The 22,981-nt window shown below is 39.8% G+C and overlaps 1 protein-coding gene across 1 annotated transcript in view; it reads right to left on the bottom strand.

Moving 5' to 3' along the window:
- Positions 1–1,481: 1,481 nt before the first annotated feature.
- SPMIP2 (sperm microtubule inner protein 2) overlaps positions 1,482–22,981 on the bottom strand; it is a 34,342-nt gene continuing 12,842 nt past the window's right edge. The window contains exons 2-4 of the mRNA XM_070756583.1: positions 8,732–8,964; positions 3,942–4,000; positions 1,482–1,677 (exon numbers count right to left, since the gene is read on the bottom strand). Of these exons, the coding sequence (XP_070612684.1) occupies positions 1,650–1,677; positions 3,942–4,000; positions 8,732–8,964 (320 nt within the window). The 3' untranslated portion in view covers positions 1,482–1,649. The remainder of the gene's footprint in view (positions 1,678–3,941; positions 4,001–8,731; positions 8,965–22,981) is intronic.

The raw sequence follows: 22,981 nt of genomic DNA, 5'->3' as shown, positions 1-22,981 counted from the left end.
AAAACACGGATGGGCTACTGCCTGGACAGGGGGAAACACAGTGGGGTAGCAAAAATGGAGCTCCACCCCAGAGCACCCAATTTATACTGAAATATGTTGAAGGAAAATGCAGGGCATCCTGCATAAGCCACGCCCACAGTGTGGTAGTAAAATTTTTGATAGCCCTTCACTGGATAAAACCTATTCCATGTTGAGTAGTATTCTGTATCTCCTTTATCTTTTATTTTCAATGTCAATCTATCCATCTCTGCACAGTCCAATATTTTCCAAATTATATTTTCATCTAGTGGGGTGTTCCCATTTTTCCAATATTGCATGAATACAATTCTTCCTGCTGTCAATACATGTAGCATGTCATTTTGTAATTTCTATCCCAAAGATTTTTCTGTTCTATAGTATAGCCAGTTTTTTATACTATCATTGTTCCTTTTACTTGTTCATCTTCCATTTAAAGCTTAGTAGGTAATGATATAGTTTTCTTATCAGTTTTTCATCTGTTCCTAATAATATCAAGTGTTGTGAGTTCTTTATAGAAACCCCATGTTTTCGCATCTTTCTCATATCTCAATTGTATTTGCAGGTGTTCCCACTATGTTAAATCCACCCCTTGATTTTGTAGTTTCCATCTTGCTTTAAGTTCCTCTTTCTTGTTTAGAATGTCTTTGTAGGATATAGTTTTTCCAAGTTGACAATATTTGAGTGTATCAATGCTTCTGTTGTAGAAACTCAGACTGGTATTTTCCTATAGTTTTGTGATTTAATTTTTTCTCATATTAAAAGTAAAGCCTTCCTCACATAGTGTCTTTGAAAATATCTATATATTATACTCTTTCCATACCATAAAAAGGCATGCCACCCTAATTGAAGTTCATGGCCCTCCAGTAGTAGTAATCTTCTCTGCCTCAAGTATATCCATTCTTTCACCTGTGTAAGTACAGATGCCTGATGATACAGCTTCCAATCTGGTAACCCAAAGCTCCCATTACTTTAGAATCTTGTAACATTTTCAATCTTATTCTTGCTTTCTTCCCTTGCCAGATATACAGTATTTCAAAATTGTTTTATTTAATTCATCAAAGTATTTTTTCTCTAGTTTTATTGGTATTGTTTGGAATAAGAAAAGTAACTTTGATAGTATGTTCATTTTTATAGTAGCAATTCTCCCTATCTTTCATTTAACCAACTCCAGCTTAATTTGTTGCACTAACTTTGTATAATTATCATCTTTAATTGTTGCACATCTTGCTGTCAAGTATTTCACTTTCTTTACCAGCTGAAGGTCTACCTTCTTTGTTAATTCATTTCTCTGTTTATCTCTAAGATTTTATTTTAGGCTTTTCTTTATTTATTTTAAGTCCTGCAACTTCTCCATACTCCTCAGTTTTCCCTTTCAGTCTGGGACTAATAGTACTTCTAGTATAAAAACAAAGTCATCTACAAAAGCTTGTAATTTATACTCTTCTTTTATTATTTTGATTCCTTTTATTTCTGGATCCTGTCCAATATTTCTAATTAACACTTCCAATATTAATATAAATAACTGTTGGCCATTTTGAATGCCCTTTGGGCAGAAAGACACACTGCTTCTCTTTATTACAAACCATAGAATCAGCTTCACATCTACATCCATTGGGTAAACTTTCAAACTCTCAGCACTGGGGCTTACAAATCGATTTCCTGGAATGAGATGAAAGAGAAGTAGACTGATTTATCTCCATACAATAATCATATCCAAGTCAAAATCTATGAAATAATTCAGTGTTTTATAAAGGTAAAACCATGAAAAAACAGGGTGACTTATGTAACTTGAAGGCTAAAGAACATTTCTTTAATTTTCACTTTTCACTGCCACAATGCAATACCATAGCAATATTGGGAAATGTGAATCCAATATTCTTAATTTTGATAGAAAGGAAAGCATGATATGCATGGTATATTTGTGAGTATGTTTGGGTTTTAATAAGGATTTCTTAATTATTTTAATATTAGATTTGTCATATGCTGTTTTATTATTGTTGTTAGCCGCCCCGAGTCTGTGGAGAGGGGCGGCATACAAATCTAATAAATAAATAAATGAATGAATGAATGAATGAATGAATGAATGAATGAATGAATGAATGAATGATAATCTATACTGATTTAGGATTAAATATTGAGGTTTCAGCAATAGTTCCTCTGCAGAAAAAGAGATGGCTGTATTTTTAATTGGCAGTGATTTACTTAGCATTGTGTCTATGCTGTATGCTATATTGAATACACTTTCTTTTCCCCAGGATTGGGAAACATTAATTGGGGTGGGTGTATCCCTTATGCAGGCATGTTGCATGGTTTGATATAACAAAGTAGCTCTCAGAGGCACACTGCTCTTTGTTGACAAAGAATCAAGGCAGAGCCAATTTTCCTTAATTGTTCAATTTGCCTTGCAAATCGTAGTTTCTACAGAATAGAATATGAATTTACATTCATTAAGTGAGTGATGTAAACCTGAACCTTTGAATAGATGTTGCACTTTTCTCAGAGCTATATCAAACAGGCACTTCATTCAAATCTCTATCATTACAAAGTGCCATTTATATCCTTGAATACAGTATTAACATTTAAGCTACTGGCAAACCGGAGAACCAAAAATAGTCAATATTTTGTTATCTGGGTGATTCAAAAAGAATGAACTGATTTCATGATGCATTGCTTCAGTTCTTAAGCATTGTCATGTAATGAGTCGGTGACCATTTGAAAGAGGAGTTATCTAAGCTTTGAATGGCTGTCACAGGGGCGATGTAGTCAGGGTGTTCTTCTGGCGACATTCAGTTGGAAAGTCGAGTTCTCAGAAAAAGGCAGTTCTTCATTCTCGAGTTCGCAAGTTCAAGGTTATAAAGATCCTCAGACCTACCTAACCTTGTGTAACCTTTTTTTCCTTGTGGGGATATATTAAAAAAAATCACATTTATGTTCCACTGCTACCCACTAACCTTGAAGACCTTAAAAATCGAATAACAGCTATCAACTCAGTGAATTGTGATATGCTGATACGCGCCTGGGAGGGTTTCTCTTGTCAAGAATTAAAAATCCCTGGGTAATATCTTAATGCAGAAAGTTGAGAATGCTAAGTCATTCAGAGACAGTTGAGCGTGCAGCAACCTAGCCATTATGTGAAAAGTATTTAACTAGGCAAGAGCTCCCTGCTCTTTCTCTCTGTCTGTTCTCTCTGTCTATTCGCTGTTAGCTGTGTGCTGTTGCTGTTCGTGGAAGTATGCTTTAAAGAAGCTGTAACACTGTAAAGGTGGTTCCTGTGAGTTATTGAACTAAGATAGTTGTAGCAAGGTACTAGTAAGATACTAGTTTATTGTATGTATAGTATAGATAGTAGTAGTAGTATAAAGAAGTAAATATATTTTTCCACAAGTTTCTACTGCTGCTGTGTTTCATTGAAGACTTCAACTCCATTTCTACTGGTCTGTGGCTGGCTGGCTGGTTGGGTGCTGGCTGGACTGGTTTGCTGCTTGGGCACAAACAGACTAGCTCCCACAAATGCAAGCTCTGATATCTCTTATCTCACTGATGTTGCCTGTGCTGCAGCTGGTGGCCATATTGAACACTTGTAAGACAGGAAATAGAAGTTGATTGTGAATAAAAGACTTGTGACATAGCTGGAATTTTGTATTACTTTTCCTTAATAAAATATTGCATTATGAAATCAGTTCATTCTTTTTGAATCCTGTATAGTAAATTTTATGTTGCGGACAGTATTTTGTGAATTCAACTGAAATTTATTGCTTAACAAAGTTATGTTTCACAATTATGTTAGCAATAGCTTAAGATGCAATTATCAAAGTTTTTTATTCAAGGTTGAGCTTATTGACACTGCTACTAATCTCATGTTTATCCTGAGATTTTGCAAATGGCTTGATATAAAGGATTAAAAGAAACACATGAATCCATACCTGGGATTTTTGTATTCGTTAATTATTTCATAGTCTTCAGCTGGGAGATTTAGCTTAGGCTGTTACAGGGAAACAAAAGAATATTCTCAGAGGGTTATTTATAGTCCTCTGATCTGACTGCTTTGCTACTGTATCACTTATGTCAGGAATGATCTAAATATATCTTAGTATCTAAGATTTTAAAGGAAAGCAGGGCCAACTGAGTGATCCTGTAATGAACAATATCACAAGGCACACTATCTGTGGGACTATATCCCACCAGAATACATGATAGTGCACAAGTGATACAAATAATAAACATTGATTTATCATTAAAAAGAAGAATCTTCCCTTCCATAATCAAAGTAGATCAGAAATGGGCAACATTTTTACAACCCTGAAAATACCTCAAAATCCTGAAATTCATTGGTAAATTACTATTTTGAACAGCAATATTTTCACTAATTTTGAAGAAATTGAGTGATAATCTTCTCCATCTACCCCTACATCATCCGTTAGAGGAAAATAAAATAAATGGTAGGATTTGTCCAGTGATGTCAGTAATTGCTACCATATCTGCTATGGACATTTTTTTAAAAAAAGAAAACACTTGTAAAAAGTTTACAAGCGTAGATGATGCCAATAAAGATAAATGTAGTTCAGAGCTTTGTTTTAGTGAAGAATGAATTTTGTATGCAGTATAGGAAAGCTCTGAAATGATGTTCAAAACATGATAGACATTGATAGACTTATTTCCCATTTACCAATTCAGAATAGAGCTGTAAAGCACCTTCGAGGTCTTGTAGTCCAACCCACTAGTCCTTCTTTTCTCTAGATTGCCTGTTCTCCCCCTTGGCGCCTTTATATTGTCCCTATTTTGACTCCAGCCCATGAAAGACTCAATCTTAACTCACCATTAAGACAAAGTCATGCTTTCTCTTTATGCCTTCACATTAAAGCTACAAGATGCATACTGTGTAACCAGGGGCAGATTGCTACTGCCACTGCTACCAGGACACTGTGCGCAGTTTTGGTTGTGTTGTGTGTGCATGTGCTATGTGTGCGCATGCTATGCGCATGTGTCTCCCATGTGTTTTTGTTTCTGCACATGTGCAGGAAGCAAAAACATGTTGAAATTTTGCAATTTTGAATGTGCCTGAGATTTTGGCAATTTTTTGCTTCTGCACATGCAGGAATCACCAAAAATCTCACGTGCGTACCCTTCCCCTCACAAGATTTTGCTTCTGCACATGCACACTAAGCAAAAAAATATGAAAAGAGATGGCGGTGCCCCGTAGGACTGCCACCGGAGCAGTCATGTGCAAATTGCACAATCTGGCAGCCACTATCAGTGCGCAGTCCACACCAGTAGCAATCCACTACTGTAACATTTTGCCACCAATTAATGTGGAGGTAATGCCAGGTGATCAAAGGTATTATTTTGATTCTTGGAAAGCACAGAGAGTGAGTGGTGGCTCCTACCAGTGCGCTAGGATGCGTCGTTCCAGTAATAGCCCACCGATTGCGCACTTTGTGTGCAATGGCTGTGGTGCCATCTTCACCAGTCCATTGTGTGGCACCATATTTTTTTCAAAATTTTGGCCTTTTTTGCTTTTTGTGCATGCACAGAAGCAAAAATTGCTGCAATTGCACACATGCAAGTGTCCCCTCGCAAGATTTTAGTGTTTTGCTTGCTGCACATGCGTGGAAGCAAAATCACACGACAGGGTGCAAAACTGGGTGTGCATGCACAAACACCAAAATCATCCATATGCGCATGCAGCACATCGGTAGGCATCTAGGAGGAACCCGAAGCTGTCCCAAAGGTGCTTTTTCTGGAGGCAACTGGACTTTCTTGTTTTTCCTTTGAAGACATTTTGCTTCTCATCCACAATGTTTCTTCAGCTCTGACAGGATAGTGGAGAATGGAAGGATTCAAATTCCTTGCAACAAGCCTATAAAAGGATGCAAATGACCAGCTGTTTCCAAATAGTATAAATCCTTCCATTGCCCACTATCCTGTCACTGTAGAAGAAGCTTCTTGGATGATAAATGAAATGTCTTCAAAGGAAAATCAAGAAAGTCCGGTTGCCTCCTTAAAAAAAACACACTTGGGATGATGTAGGTCAATATGTATGTATTTATTTTATTATCCACAATGACACCAACAGTGTCAAAAATAGAGAACATATCACTATTATTTGGGGAGGAGGGAACAGATGAAGAAGAGGATGTTTGTGCTAATCCACGAAACAGCTGTCATGCTTGATTCAGTCTAATGACTATAGAGTTAAGTTTCTTATGCTCTCAGGCTCTTATTTTGGAATTCACTTACTCAGCAGTAAATGCCTGGACATGACTTGGCTAATTTAAATGCTTTATTGCTGACCAAAAACAAAGTCAATTATGAAAGAAGATCTGCATACTGTAGTAAACAGCAATTAGAACTCCCACATCTGTCAGTCAGTACAGTTGATTATTCCCTCACCCATTTTTCCTGGGCATGGATAGTTGGCCATTTCCTTCAAATTCCCTTTATCCTTAGTTGCAGTAATCCTTCTGTATTGCAGTGTCCAGAGATTAATAAGAGAAGCTGAATTGTGCTTTTACTGTTCACTTGCCAGCTTGCCTGCATTTTTAAGTTTTAACCAGTCCCTGCTTCTCCATTAGGGAGACAATTGCCTAGCATTTACCAGGTTTTGTTTATTCTGTCCTAGAGAACTAGTTACACAGTTATAGCAAAGCTTGCCTACTTCTTCTCTGGTGCTATTTCTGGCCTTGTGCCTTCCCATGTAATTTTTAAAAATATATATGCAAAAAACATGTCATACATACATACATACATACATACATACATACATATATATATATATATAAAATGTTCAAATTCAGCAAAAAAACATGTGACATATATATATATATATATATATATATATATATCCCTTAATTTTCAAATTCAGCTTAAACATGTGACATATATATATATATATACACATATACATATATGTATATACATACATACATATATATATATATGTATATATATACACAAAACCCGAACTCAGAACAATCTACATACATACATACATATACCCGTGAAAATCTACGAAAACAAATATATATATATATATACATACATACATACATACATACATACATACATACATACATATATACATATATACACACATACATATAATGGGATCTGAAAGGGGAAGAGGGGAGAGGAACATAGAGGTCAGGCAAGACAAAATACAAAGAATCCTATTTCTAATGCAGGATCTTGATTGATGGACTATGCTGAAAAACAATTGCCGCAAAGCCGGATGAGAAAACAGCAATCTTGTCTTTAATTGATTGACAGAAAATAATACTGTTTAGCATTGACTTTAAGCAGATGCAACAGAAGCAAGACAGGGACTCTAAAATTAACATCATATTTTATGCCAATGCAGTTTTGTGCTGAGTCATGGATGGGTGGACAGTATTTTAACTTGGTAGTGGGGAAAATAAGTAGTAATGTCCATCTGTTTGACTTATTTCCTTTCTTATACATTACTTAATGATTATTCTAGAGATCTTTCAGATCACCTCAAAATCTGACTCAATCTTTTGCAGAATAATTAGAATGTGCACAGAATGTTGTCAGGGATGGGGAGAGGGAAATGAGGAAAAGGACCAGTAGTGGGTTGCTACCGATATGGTTGAGGATGGCGCACCAGTAGTGAAGTTGTGCTGTGGACGCAGCTTCTGTTCTGTGTGTGCGCACATACAGTGGTACCTCTACTTATAAACTTAATTCGTTCCGTGAAGTTTGTAAGTAGAAGGACTTTTTCCCATAGAAATCAATGTAAAAACAAATAATGCATGCAAACCCATTAGGAAAGAAATAAAAGCTCGGAATTTGGGTGGGAGGAGGAGGAGGAGGAAGAGGAGGAGGACAATTGCTGCCCAGAGCGAAGGAAAAGTTTCTTTTCTCTGGGCGCTGGCAGAGGTTTATTCCCTCTCCAAGCGCCCAGAGAAAGGAAAATTCTTCATTTGCTCTGGGCTGACAAAGCCTCCTTAAGCGCCACCGAAAGGGTCCTCTGGCAGCCCAGAAAAGCCCAAGATGGCCAGGATTAAAGGGGGAAGGAAACTGGCTGGGCCTTCATGCTGCTCTCAAATTTCCTGGGAATTTTCTCAGATTTTTCTGGGCTCAGGTTCTTAAATAGAAAATGGTTCTTAAGAAGAGGCAAAAAAATCTTGAACACCCTTATCTATCTTGAACAATCTTATCTAGAAAAGTTCTTAAGTAGAGGCATTCTTAAGTAGAGGTACCACTGTATAAGGATTGTTCTCTATACTAGGGATGGTGAATCTTTTAGACACCGAATGCCCAAACTGCGTGCTGCATGTATGCCCAAACTAAAAGATGCATGCAAGTGCATATGTGTAGTAGAAACCCGAAAACCAGCTGGCCAGCTTGAGGAGGCGCATCCCAACATCGGCAGCCCTGCAAGAGGTAAGATCTTTTTCTTTCATAAGCTTCTGTTTCATCATTTGCAGGCAAACAGAAGTTCATAAAAGAAAGGGCACGGAGATCTGACCTGGGGCGACAGCGCACATGCCAGCAGAGAGGACTCTGTGTGTCACCTCTGACACATGTGCTATAGGTTCACCATCACGACTCTACACTATTCTGTCTTCTATTTTCTGTTATGGATTGCACCAGAAGAGGCTAAAGCAATTTTGTTGTATATATGATGTACAATGACAATAAAGGCTATTATTGTTGTTGTTGTTGTATTCTGAAGTAACCTTGAGTTAGTTACCATTATCTTCTTGCCAGGGCGAAGACCAGTTTTGTTAAGTGAGCTGAACTCTTTTGTTTTCCAGCCAATTTCTCCTACAAACCAATTCTTGTGCATCCATGGAGGAGGATTACTCGATGCATGTCTCCACAAATACTTAACATCACTAGTTCCCTCCACAGGTGAAGATTTTGATCCTATGTAATGGCAATAATCCAGTTCCTTTGGTTGGTAATTACCTGTGCCATCTGGACCTTGAGGGAAAAAAGTATACAATTATATGGAAGCTCCGAGTCTTCGGAGAGGGGCGGCATACAAATCTAATAAATAATAATAATAATAATAATAATAATAATAATAATAATAATAATAATAAAAAGGGTTTGTTTAAAATATGCATTAATCCACTCTATTTATATGAAGCAGACTTTAGCACTTTATTTTTAAAAATACAGTAGTTTTAATTGGTGTGATATACTTACATTATTTTCATTCTCCTTCTACTCTTTCCTTTACATTCTACTTATAGCTATGCAATCTTAATTATTATCTGGTTATAGTTATAGCAATAGCACTTAGAATTATGTACTGCTTTACAGTACTTTACAGTCCTTTCTAAGCAGTTTACAGAATTAGTCTATTGCCCCCAACAATCTGGCTCCTCATTTTACTGCCCTCGGAAGGATGGAAGGTTAAGTCAACTTTATTGATTGATTGATTGATTGGATTTCTATGCTGCCCCTCTCCGAGGACTCGGGGCGGCTCACAACATATAAAATATACAGTACACAATATCTTAAATCCAATTAACTAATTAAAAATCTAAACACCCCCCCCCAAAAAAAACCCATTAAAAACAATCATTCCGTTCAATCCACATTCTCTCAACACATTCATTTGCCTTCAGACTCTTATGGAAGGCGAGAAGGGTGGGGGCAGTATGAATCTCTGGGACAGCTGATTCCAGAGGGCCAGTCCCCCCACAGAGAAGGCTCTCTCCCTAGGCTCTGCCAAACAACATTGTCTAGTTGACGAAACCCTATTAGGATTGAATTACTGAAATGCTGACAGTGGGCAATCAGCAAAATTAGCCTGCAATACTGCATTCTAACCACCGCACCACCACAGTTCTTAGGTTGATTGTTACCTTTAAATGTCAGATGGAAGACATCAGGAGCCAGGATAGAATGCAAAAGTACTAAAGTTTATTTCATGCTTACCTATACATAAGAATCTGAACCAGGGTGAAATACTACCAGTTTGGGCATACCAGTAGTAGCGGCCTTCGGGGAACTGGTAGTGGTGGCAGTGTGAGGCTTCACTCACCTACCTGGACATCATCATTTTCTTGTTTTTAACCCTCTGCACATGTGCAAAGCCTTCTGTGCATGTGCAGTAGGTGAAAAAGTATGCATTGTGATGGCATGCACAAAGTGTGTGCTTCCGAACTGGTAGGGAAGGCAGATTTCACCGATGATCTGAACTACTAACAAACGAGATAAATTGGCAGCAGATAAGAGTCACTAGAATTAAAGTGGAAGCTGGAGTTACGTGTTTTATTGGGGGCACAGAGATTCCAAACTGATGATGTGTTTGATCCCACCCCCAGACTCACTTTGGTCATCTACATTAAACTTCTTAAAAAATTTGGAACTGATAACAAAAAGAGTTTATCCATTCTTACTTGACCCTCTCACCCAACTCACCCAAACATTTAACAAGATTTGACAAATAGTTGTCAAAAAAAAAAAAAGACAAAAAGGTCTGCATAGCGGATATGGAAATATCTGAAGGCAGCACAATAGAAGAGAAAGAACTCAAAAAGATAACAAAATACAAAGGCCTGCAAATAAACAATTGTGGCAAAGAAAAATATAAATAGTAGTACCAATAGTAAAACACATCTTGGTTGCAATTTCAAGTCAAATTCCTTTGCATTATTTGTACTGTACAAGATTAAAGGTTAGGTTCCTGTCCTAAACACAGCTGAATTCTTGGATTTTCTTATATTGTATAGCTCACAGTTCATCTTTATATGGAAGCAACTTGGTTTTTTGTTATTACTCTGTTTTTATTATTTTTGTTTTTTGTTATTAAATATATTGTAGCTAGGATGGGAAACTTTGGCCTAATGCATTCCATGATTTTGTATTAATTCCTAGCATTTCAAGGGATTACTTAATCACCATTGCCACTCCAGAAAATAGTGGTAGTGTAGTGGTGAGAATGCAGTAGGAATGAATTCTACTGGTGGACAAGCAGTAGAGTTATGATGCCATCGAAGGGCATACATTATCAGGTATTTAATTTCTTGTTAGTGTGTTTATAGTCTGGCAGAAAAGAGGAATTCGTGTGACCCCCCCCCCCTTATGTGATTAGTTTTATATACCACATATCTTGATCTGATTTGATCTGAAAGTTGGGGCAGTCCAGTCTCAAAAGCAGGAAGACAGCAAATACTCCAAATATCTTCCAATATGTTTCCTGAGACCAATGTTTCATTTTTTCTGCTTTAAAGATACATTATCTAATGAAAGATGCAGGTATCTGCTTTCTCATGCTATTTTCTCTAAGGATTTTTGTTGGTCATAGCCAGAGTTTCAGCATTTATCAATATCCCATCACGCTTTTTCTAGCAATAATATTAAGATTGCGATTAATGAACTATGTTTGTGATGTGTGATGTACAATTGACATTTTTGTAGGAATATGCATCTATCTATTAACTCTATCACTCTATCTCTATCTATCCATCCATCCATCCATCCATCCATCCATCCATCCATCCATCCATCCATCCATCTATCTATCTATCTATCTATCTATCTATCTTCAATCGGTCCATCTATCCATCTGTCTATCTATCATAATAAAAATAGGCAACTACCAGTCTAGAGCTATCATCCATATGATCACTGAAAGACAGAAAACAGATACATAAAACTCAGATTCTTTGCTGCCATGTAGTTTTGTTCAGATTTTTATAACCCTGATAAGCTAGTCTGTTTGCAGTTTCTAAAGTATTCTTGACTGGCTATTGTCTGAAAATTGGAGAAGATTTGAGACTAATTTCTTATTTTATTTTTGTGACAATCATACGAATGTAAGAGATTAGCCTCAGATCTAAAGCTAGAATTTGATTAATACTTTTAAGATATAAGTCCATGTTATGTCAACAGTAGGGGTTTTTCCAAATTTTCAGTGGGAGAATTTAGGAACACTTCTCGGATGAAATACTGAATGGAGTTATAGACAGTAGAATAGAATTTTGGAGCTCAATATGCATAGCACAAGTTGACAGAATGGAAATGTCAGCATTTTTTAATGGCCACAAAAGATGCTGGAATGTTGTACAAGTCAGGGGAATGCAGAAGTGAAAATGTGTCATTTGGGAACCCAGAAGAATTGGAGAACAGAAATTTGAAAGGGGAAATGGATATTTCATTTCACAAGTAAAAATAATACAACACACTATACCTCATTGATTAAATACATTATTTATACCTCCTGTATATAAGATACATACAGGATACTTCACTTAAATCATTAGAGAAGAGGCAATGAATTACAAGGTGCAATATAAGCAGCTATTTAAGCCATCAGAATATTTTCTTTTAATTAGCATTTGAAAATTGAAATTTATTTATGTATTTGTTTGTTTGTTTGTTTATTCATTCATTCACTCATTTATTGGGTTTGTATGCTGCCCGTCTCTGAGGAAATAAGATGAATATCTGAAAAAATGAATACTTATTTTGCTGAAGTGAAAAACAACAATATGGTCGTTATAGAAACAAATATATGCTTGCAGATACTGCTTGTCTCTATTTGGTATAGCATCTTCCCTCACTGCAACCACAGACTGAAGACTGGACCTTGCAAAAAGAGAATATGCAAAATATGGCATAGTAAAGAGAAATACTGTCCCCTTCACTCTATCCAGAGTGACAGAATATCTATGCCTTCTGAGGAATACTGAGGCAGTCAGCTCTTTTAAATCTCTTTATTTTCAGCAGCAGGAAGGAACATCGCAATAGTGACTTCAGCTCTAGACGCGACTGACTAAAACAGTGTCAGCTCGCCTCTTTTATACTTTCATTTTCCCACTTAAACACAACTGTCACTTTCTCAACCAATCACATTGCAACAATCTACATTCAACTATTTACATTACCCCAATGCATATTCAACACCTTCAACATTTAAAAAAATAAATAACAGTTTTGTCATAAGAATAACAGCATGCAAGGATTTCATCCACTCTCACAAAAAAAGGTTTACCTATATTTTTTGGGCTATAAAACGTACCAGAGAATAAGACGCACCAAGATTTTGAAGAGGTAAACAAGAAAAACAAAATTTTGCCATCCCTGGCCCCCCAGGAGCACTCTGCTAGCCCCCCAATCTCTCTGTGCAGCCCTTTTGTGTAAAAACAGGGCACACAGAGGCTTTAGGCGGCTCGGGGGTGGCAAAAACGCAATGTATGGGGGGTTTGGGAGGCAAAAAATGAGCCTGTTTTTTTGCAAAAATTGAGAATTCAGAGGCTTTGAGTGGCCTGCAGAGTGCTCATCGAGGCTGGGAAGGGCAAAAATGCCCTCATTTTTGCAAAAATTGGCCCATTTGTTACCTCCCCCTCCATGCATTTCATTTTTGCCTTCCCTAGCCCCCAGGAGCACTCTGCAGCCTCTCAAACCCTTGATGTGCCCTTTTTTTGCAAAAAAGGGGCAGCCTTTGGCAAAAGCGAGACGCTCGGGGTGATGTTTGTGAGGCCAATAATGGCAGTATTTGGTGTATAAGATGCACCAACACTTCCAACTTCTTTTTTGGGGGGGAGGGAAGTGCATTTTTATACTCCAAAAAGTAGGGTAAATGGCAAATATTTTCTCATGATTTAATTTTAGGCCCAAAACTTCAAAACTTTAAAACATTTCAATTATTTGGAACTGCAGAACGTTTCCACAGATATTATATATATGTATGTGTGTTTGTGTGTATGTGTGTGTGTGTGTGTGTGTATGTATGTATCTGTTAGAAAAACAAGGAGTTTCTCAAATACCATGTAAAATCTGCCCAGCCACATATATTGGACAAACTAATAGGAGAGTAAATGCAGGTATTGCAGAACATAAGAATGCATTAAGGAAAGAAGAAAAAACTTCCTCCCTTTTCCAACACTTCAAAACTACAGGACATGAAATTGATTTTGACAGAACTAAATTAATTTCTAAAACAGAACACTACAACAAAAGAATAATCATGGAAGCCATTGAGATAGAAAAACATCCCCACAATATGAACAAGCGGGATGATGCCTCTCGCCTACCAGACATCTGGAAACCAGCCCTCATTAACAAACGTATCCCAGCCATACAAACTGAAACCAGACTCAGAACAACACAGGACACTACCACCAATCACCAATCACCAGACCCAAACACATACTTACCCTACAGACCAAATTCAACCACCACCCAGAAGCCAAACTACAGCAGTGCTCCCAACTGTTGCAGCCCCCTCTGACTTGCACACAAAGCAAACCAACAAACACCATAAACACATGACCAGACCAAAAACTCGCAGCCAAACAAAAATTGTTACACTCCAGACACACATTACAAAACAGCTAAGTAGCCTGCAAGCTCCAACTACTCAGGAATCACCCCCAATCCACAAACATCAACTAATGAGCATACATCAATTACATCAACAACCTCAGGTGTTACCCCACTGACTCGCCATGAAGTTTCAAAACAGCTTGCAGCTGCTGAGCCATCAAACCACACACACACACCAGTATTTATAGAGGGAAGTCAGCTCAGGTCTTGCTGTGTTCGCCCTAGAACAAGGACAGAAGCACCAGCCTGAAGATGACGAGTGGGACCTCGTTGAAACGTCGCCAGAAATCTCTAAATCCTACATGGGAAGAAACCCGAATATGCCAAGACCTTCATATATATATATATATATATATTACTTTTCTGAAAATAAGACCCTGCCTTATATTTTTTTGAACCCTGAAATAAACACTTGGCCTTATTGCCATGCACTCAAAAGCCCGATTCAGCTTATCGGGGGATGCCTTATTTTTTGGGGAAATAGAGTATGGATGGATGGATGGATGGATAGGTAGATACCATTTCTTATAATTTTTATTGTTTTGTTTATAGCTACAGCAGCATGACATTGTTTTGAAAGCATTCTCCATGTGTGTTTGATATTACTTCTGAAAATCTTCACAGCTTTTACCCTCATTATGTTTGACTGCCCCTATTACCAAATATTGTGATAATACTTCATATCAGACAATACTGCACCTTTCCCAAAGCTCTGGTAATATATGTAGGCTCCATTCTGTATGTATTTGTTCACTTAAACGGCATCTAGTGTGCTGAAACAGGATGTAGGTTGCATGGCTGCAGATGTAAATTCCTCTCCCAGGTTCGGTAAGGTTCTGTAATTTTCTTTTCTTCGTGCTCTTTCAGCCGCATAATTAGTAAACAGATTCTTACAGAGTAGGATACAGTGGTGTTATGTAATTCCATATGTGAGGCTTCAACTGAACATCACATTTCTTCCTCTAAGCCACTTGTATAATGAATGCTATTGTTTTGATCGACTTAGAATTAATTTCTTTAAGCCAGCAATGAAATGGAAATGATTACCTGTGTATATTATTCTTTTCTCATTATTTTTTACTTGGGAGGCAGGAAGCGAAACGTCTCTTTTTGCCATGTCCCCAGCAGCTTGGCCACAGACTTCAATGTCACCACTCTTAGTTCTTGGCAGGCTCACCCTTGTTCTGAGTAGTGCAGCAGCTGTGGCCTCCACCTGCCTCGCTAGACAGCGCAGACTGGAAGCCAAGAAGCTCTGGCGGAGACCAGCTCTTATGGGGCATTTTCTACATTATGACATCGTGTCCTTGTGAGCCTGTCAGCCAATAGAAATCCTTCCTTGGCTTCCTTCAGCTGCACAGCAAAAGATCTAAACTGTAGAGCACTTTCAATCCTTTGGAGTTGTTCCATTCCTTTTAAAGCTATCATATTCATTAGTGGTGAAGCAAGTAATGAGAAGAGGCCTCCAAGTTTGTTCATCCCAACAGCGATTATGAAAGTAGTACCACGGAAAAGTGATCTTTTGTATTTATCTCCTTTATAAAGAGATTAAATACATAAAAATGTTTTTAATCTTGTTTTTTTTTAATCAGCCATAGACATTTTGTCAGAATAAAATAATTATGTGGGTTGAGGGGTTTTCACTTATTATCATATGAATTTAATTTAATCTAATAATAGTTGTAAATTTTCAAATATGCCTACTGTCCTTTAAAAAGCTGCAACTCCTTGTTTAGTCTAACTCAGAGGCTTCAAACTCGGCAACTTTAAGACCTGTGGACTTCAACTCCCAGAATTCTGGGATTTTAAGTTGCTGAGTTTGAAAACCTCTGGAACTGATACAGTTACACTTCATATTAGACAGACAATGTGCAATTCATTTGTACTTGGGCACAATGCCTTTTACTTTTCAGTTGGCCATGTACAGAACTTGAATCCAATTTTCAACACTGCCTTGAAAGAGACAGTCTTATGATTTGAAGCTATAAGCCTGTCACATTTAGGATTGCAATGGCTACTTCCTAATCAAGATGTCTTCCAGAGCCTGCATTCAGGATATTGGCTAAAATATGCATTCTGGCATGCTAACTGTGCTGCCTTCTGCTATGATCAGCTGATTTAAACAGGAATAGATTACCCGCAAATGAGAACGACCTTTCTTTTTCAACAAGGTCAGGCAAGTGTTGTTTAAAGTGGTGTCATTCTTGGCAGAACTGTAGGTCTGTAAAATGCATTTGATTTTCTTTTAATCACAACCTCTTTGGAGCATAATATAGCCAATTTCATAGCCATGATGGACAATAGGTTACTTGAGTGCATCTGAACTGTGTCCATTCTAGGTTGGTGGAAATTGTTTGTGACTAGATTCATGGTTACAAGAAATTCAGCAGGTAAAATGTATATTAGCAGAAACATATACAGTATAGGCAAATTGTGCACAGAAACAGAAGAAATGCTAGAACATATATTCAGTTCATGCAAGAACTCTGCACAAACTGATTATAAACGATGACATAACACAGTCACCAAAATGATCCACTGGAACATCTTTAAAATTATCATATTCTTCGCATGGTATGAGAAATATAAAGTACATAAATATTTTTAAAACCACATAATTAAAAATTCATTATTACAAGTTTGGTTAGAAATTAAGAAAAATCATGTTTCAACCGTCCCAGATTGGATGTCACCAATGGATGCAATAAGACATCCAAACTTAAACAAAAGCACAAAAGTATTAAGATATAAAGATATTTTAGATTACAAGTTAGAGTTAAAAACCAGGCAAGTTCTAAATGATGAGGGTAGGGTAGGGTGGACATACACTCAGATTCAAGCAAGATTTTTGGCTGACAAAAAGAACCACCCTTTTCAGAAAGGGAAATCAAGTTTTGATAAAATAATTATGAAAAATCAAGAAAAAATGATAGGGAAAATATATAAGTATATGATAAGGTCCAAAATAGAAAGTAATATGGTAAATGATACTATGATTACCGTATTTTTCGCTCTATAAGACGCACCTGCTGATAAGACGCACCTAGATTTTAGAGGAGGAAAATAGAAAAAAAATATTTTGAGCCAAAAAGGGGAGAGGAAGAGAGGAAGGAGTGAAAGAAGGGAGTGAGGGAGGAAAGAAGGGAGGAAGGAAAAGGAAAGCAAGAAATGGAGGGAGGAAAGGAAGGAAGGAAGGAAGGAAAGAAAGAAGGGGAAGGGACAGGAACAGAGGAAGGAAGCAAGGAAACTTATGAAAGGGGAAAGTAAGAGAGGAAGGACTGAAGGGAGGGAGGGAGGGAAGAAGGTAGGAAGGAGAAAGAAAAGAAGAAATAGAGGAAGGGAAGGTAAAAGAGAGAAAGAAAAAGAGCAAGAAAGAAAGCAAGAAAGAGAGAAAGAAAGAGAAATAAAAATAGAGAGGGGGAATGAAAGAAATGGAAGGAGGGAAGGAAGGAGAGAAAGCAAGAGAAAGAAAGAAAGCAAGAGAAAGAAAAAAGAATGAAAGAGCAAGAGAGCAAGAGAGAAAAAGAAAGAAAGAGAGAAAGAAAGAAAGAAAGAAAGAAAGGCAACTTCAAAGAAAGGCTCACTGAGCATCTCTCTCTCTCTCTCTCTTTCTATCCCTCTTTCTTTCTTTCTCTTCCTTTCTCTCTCTCCTCTTCCTTTATTTCCTCTCTCTCCCTCCCTCTCTCTTTCTCTCCCCCCTCTCTCCCCCTTTCCCTCTCTATTTCTCTCTCTCCCTCTCTTGCTATCTCTCCCCCCTCTCCCTCTCTCTTTCTCTCCCCCCTCTCCCCCCTTTCCCTCTCTCTTTCTCTCTCTCCCTCTCTTGCTATCTCTCCCCCCCCTCCCACTCTCTTTCTCCCTCTCCCTCTTTCTCTCTCTCCCCCTCTCTCTTTCTCTCTCTCTCCCCCTCTTTCTTTCTCTTCTCACTTTCTCTCTCTTGTTTTCTTTCTGTCTCTTTTGCTTTCTCTCTCTCTCACTCTTTCTCTCTTTTTTCTTTCTCACGCTCTTTCTTTCTCTTGTTCTCTCTCTCTTGCTATCTCTTTCTTTCCCCCCTTTCTCTCACTCTCTCTTTCTCACTTTCTCTCTATCTTGCTGTCTGTTGCTCTCACTCACTCTCGTTCTCTCTCCATTCTTCTCAGCAGTGACGCGCGCACGCCCTGCCCGCCTCACCTTTGCCGAAAGCACTCTCGTCCCGGGCTCTCAGCAAGGGGGTTGCAGGAGAGGCGGGGCCAGCGAAGGTGATATTCAATGTCGGGGGCACTCGGGCGGTTGCACGCGCTCCCTATCTCCCTGCTAGCCCACTCGGAATATTCAAAATAAGAAAAACCTTCGCCGGCAAAGGCTTTTCTTATTTTGAATATTCCGAGTGGGCTAGCAGGGAGATAGGGAGCGCGCGCAACCGCCCATGCGCCCCCGACATTGAAGACCTCCGCTGAGAAAAACCTTTGCCGGCATTTCCTCTCGGCGTCAAGGAGGCGCAGCGGCGGGCGGAGAGAGGGAAGGGGGGGCAGCGGCATCCCTCCTGGCCTTGGCGGGCCGCCCGACCCTCCCCACCTCCTGCAAATGCGGCGGGCAGCGGGGGGAGAGCGAGGAGCCGGTTCTGGCGGGCGCGGGGCTTGGCTGGCTGGGTGGCGGGGGGAGCGCCGCTGGTGGTGCGGAGGGAGACCCTCCTCCGGGAGGGAGGGGGCCAGGTAGCAGCTAGCCAGCCAGCCGGCCGGCGGGATGGCGCTTCCAAGTTCGCAGTCTCTCCCCCCTCCCTGCCTGCATCTTCGCTCCATAAGACGGGGCTGATTTTTCTTCCTACTTTGGGAGGAAAAAAACTGCATCTTATGGAGCGAAAAATACGGTAGTTGGTGCAGGAATTTTGGGCACTCAATAGATATGGACAAATGGGAAAATTCATAGACATACAATTGGCAGATAACAAAATCCACAGCATTTAAAGAAAACCAGATGAAAATGTTCCATAGATGGCATTTGCCACCCAACAGACTTGCCAAAATGTATCTGAATCTTCAACCAAATTGCTGGAAGTGCAAAAAGGAGATAGGCACGTAATATCACCAATGGTGTACCTGCCCTAAAGTTGAATACTATTGGAACTTAATCGAGAAGTAGTTAAAAGAAATACAGTAGTACAAGAGGAAATAGAAAAGACACCAGAATTCTTTTTATTAGGAATTCCTACCCAGAAGTATAAAAAAGAAACCCAATATTTACTAATACATATTCTAATGGCTGCCAGGGCAGCCTACGCTCAAAGATGGAAAGATACCGAAATTCCAAGAGAAGAAGAAATAATAAATAAAATTACTGATTGTGCTGAAATGGACATGATGACAAGATGGTTAAAGGGACAAGAAGAATCTGACTATTACAAAATTTGGTACAAATTCTATGAGTAGCTGGATAAAAGAATGCTATTGTAAATAATTGTAAATGTATATCAGATGGTACAAAACTATGCAAACTTTTGTAAATAGTAATTAGTGATAGTTTATACTTTTTTCTTCCTTTCACTATCTCTTTGTATTACCTTTTCTTAATATGATCTATAAGACTTGTATTTAAACTTCTTAGACTTCTGAAAAGTATGGAGCAGCTTTGGCTCCTTTTTTATGTTATATGTTTTTGTATGTGTCCTTGTCTTGTCTTGGAATAAAATTCAATTAAAAAATTTAAAAAAATAAAATGATCATATTCTGCTCACAGAAATGGCTGGTTTATACGATATTACTATGAAAAAGCTAAAAGTTGTGGTTTGATATTAATGCCTTGTTTTACTGCAACAGAAGGAGTTGGAAGTTAACGTATTTTTTTTCTTTTTCCCAATCCTTCGTCACTTCTCTTCCCCCATTTCCCCTCCCTGCTTTCCTATCTACTTTTGCGTTTTGTATCTTATCTTATAACCTAATAAAATGTTTAAAACTTAAAAAATTATCATATTCAGTTAAAAAAAAGAATTGGTGGAATTATATCATTGGGAAAAAAATGAAAACCAGCAGGTTAAAATATTGTGGACTTCTGAACACAACCAGATGAATTATTGTCACATAACATGCCATAACTGTAGCTGAAAAGGAGAAAACCTGAATAATTGGTGTGGCAATACTAGAGATAGTAGAATAGAAGACAAATAATTATATAAGATCATAATATTTCAAGACTTAAATTGAAAGATTAAGGTATAAACCAGTTGTGCTGGTCCCTGTTGTTATTGGGCCACTGGGTGCCATATTCCCCCCAACATTGGATTTTTTTAAAAAACTGCACAGTGACAAATTTGCCATCTGTGAATTGCAAAGGCTAAACAAAAGACTTGGATTCACACATATACTATGCTGATATATTATGATATCCTAGATTCTTGAGAACTTGATGCAAATGTAGGCTAACACCAGTTAGAAATTGGTAACTGTGATTTCACATGTTTGCATATGCAAAAATAATGACAGAAAGTGGTGGTCCATAAAATAGTTAAAGTCACGGAAAATGAAGAATATAAAGTCCTCTGGGGATTTTGAATTCAAACAGACAAGTACCTGCCATATAACACTCCAGATTTAATAACTGTTAAGAAGACAAAAAAGTCTGGATAGTGTTGTAGTTCCGTCTGAGGCCCCTCAGGGAACGGCTGATCTTCTGTCGGTTTCCAGCTCAGAAGGGGAGGATGAGGAACAGGAGGGGCAGGCAGACGAGGAGGAGGAATCCCAGGCTGAGGAGGAGGGAGGACAGCCAGAGTCCCCCCAGAGGGAGCTCTCCCCAGCAAGCAGCCTGGATTCCTTAGAGGAAAATGCACAAGCCATAATTGATCTGCGACAGAGAAGAGCTACACAGCGAAGGGACCAATTGGCTAGGTACTTTCAGCACTAAAGAGGCAACAGCTGAGTTTGGGTGTGGTGCTCTCTGGAAAGGCTAAAAGGCAGACCCACCCTTCCTGGCTTGTGGAGTATTATCTTTGGGAGTCCTGGGACCTGGCTGTGAACTTTGGCGTCTTGGAATCCTGGTTTGTGCCTTTGACTACTGAAACCTTGGGGTGGGTGTGCCAGCAAGAAGCTTGCTGTATTGTCTGGACATCAAGACTCTGCTGTAAAGTCTTATAGCCTGTCTGTTGGGAAGAACAGGTTTTCCTCTGTGTTTATTTTGTAAGCTATAAAGTACTTTTGCTTTTACCAGAGTGTCTGGCTGTTTTTTCCAGTTGGTGTTGAGGTCTGGGGGAACCCAGACAGAACAGTATAATACTCCACCAACTACCAGACACCTGGTGCTCATTTTGGAGGGGTGGTTTGGTTGTTTCTTTTTCTTGCTCTCTGCTGCTGGTTCCTTGTTGGACATTTTTTGCTTTTCGGCTTCCTGTTTTTGCCTGCCACCATGGATGTTTCTGCAGCTGACATGCAGGCTGTCTTTGCAGAGTTGCGAGGGGACATTGCTCAGTTGACCCAGACAGTTCTGCTATTACAACGCCAAGTGGAGGTTTTGTCCCAGGCGGCCCCACCCCAGGCGGCACCTGTGGTACCTCCTCCAGCACCTTTGCCCAGAAGGAAATGTTTTGTGGCGATGCCGGAAAAGTTCTGGGGGGACCGGCGGCTGTTTTCTGCGTTCCAGAGCCAGGTGCAGCTTTTTATCAATGCCCAGATGATGCACTTCCCAGGGGATGACCACAAGGTGGCGTTTCTGTGTAGTTTGTTGGCTGGCCCTGCAGCGTCGTGGGTGGCACCTTACCTGGCCCGGGATGACCCGCTACTCCAGAACTACATTGCTTTCTGTGACCTGCTGCGTCACCAATTTGCGGACCCGGTGCAGGAGCAGACGGCCACACGGGCGCTGAAGCAACTACGCCAGGGTTCGCACCCCCTGGTGGACTACATGGCTGACTTTCGGTCTCTGGCCGGGCAAGTCCAGTGGAATGAGGCTGCCCTGATCGAGGCCTTTCAGGACGGACTATCAGACACTATGTTGGATGAACTGGTGCATGAGGTGATGCCCGGCACGTTGGACGCTTTGGAGCGGCATTGCTTGGCAATAGAGGCCAGGCTGTTGGCCAGGGAAGTCCGTCGAGCGGGACGGTCCAACCCCCGTGCGTCAGGCGTCCCGTCGACACCTGTTCAGCGGCGGGGGTTGTCGACCGCAGGCACCCCAGCTCCGGTCCCTGCGCCCCGACGTTTTTCACCAGCGCTGCCTCCACGCCTGATGGATTGTGTTGCCGCCGGGGAGCCAATGGACGTGAGTTATGCACGACCCCAACAGACCCTGGAGGAACGAGGGCGTCGGCGGGCAGCTGGGTTGTGCTTCTATTGCGGGGCCCCGGGACATTTTGCTGTCGTTTGTCCCCACAAGAGGCGGAGCATGGTGGCTGCCGTCGTTCCCGTACCCTCCAGCTCTCCCGTGCTTCCCATGGCGTCTCCCGTGCAGTCCCAGGAGACAACCCCTTGTGTCCCCGTCCCTGTCATGAACTCTTTGATGGCGGGGCCTTCGTCTGGATGTCCTCCGTCGCCGGAACGATTGGGAAACGAGGGGGGCCCGGCTTGGTGGCAACACTAGGTCGGGCGGGGATCCCACTTTCTTCTGACTCCACGACTACCGACTCCGGACCGTTTCGACACCTGACGCTTGCGGTGACTTTGCATATTGCGCAACGAACTCGGACTTATCCAGCGTTGGC

The sequence above is a fragment of the Erythrolamprus reginae genome, chromosome 7 (genome assembly GCF_031021105.1).
Source record: "Erythrolamprus reginae isolate rEryReg1 chromosome 7, rEryReg1.hap1, whole genome shotgun sequence".
In the NCBI taxonomy this organism is placed as follows: domain Eukaryota; kingdom Metazoa; phylum Chordata; class Lepidosauria; order Squamata; family Dipsadidae; genus Erythrolamprus; species Erythrolamprus reginae.
The sequence above is the reverse complement of the archived record's forward strand: the minus strand, read 5'-3'. Positions and strand labels throughout refer to the sequence as shown.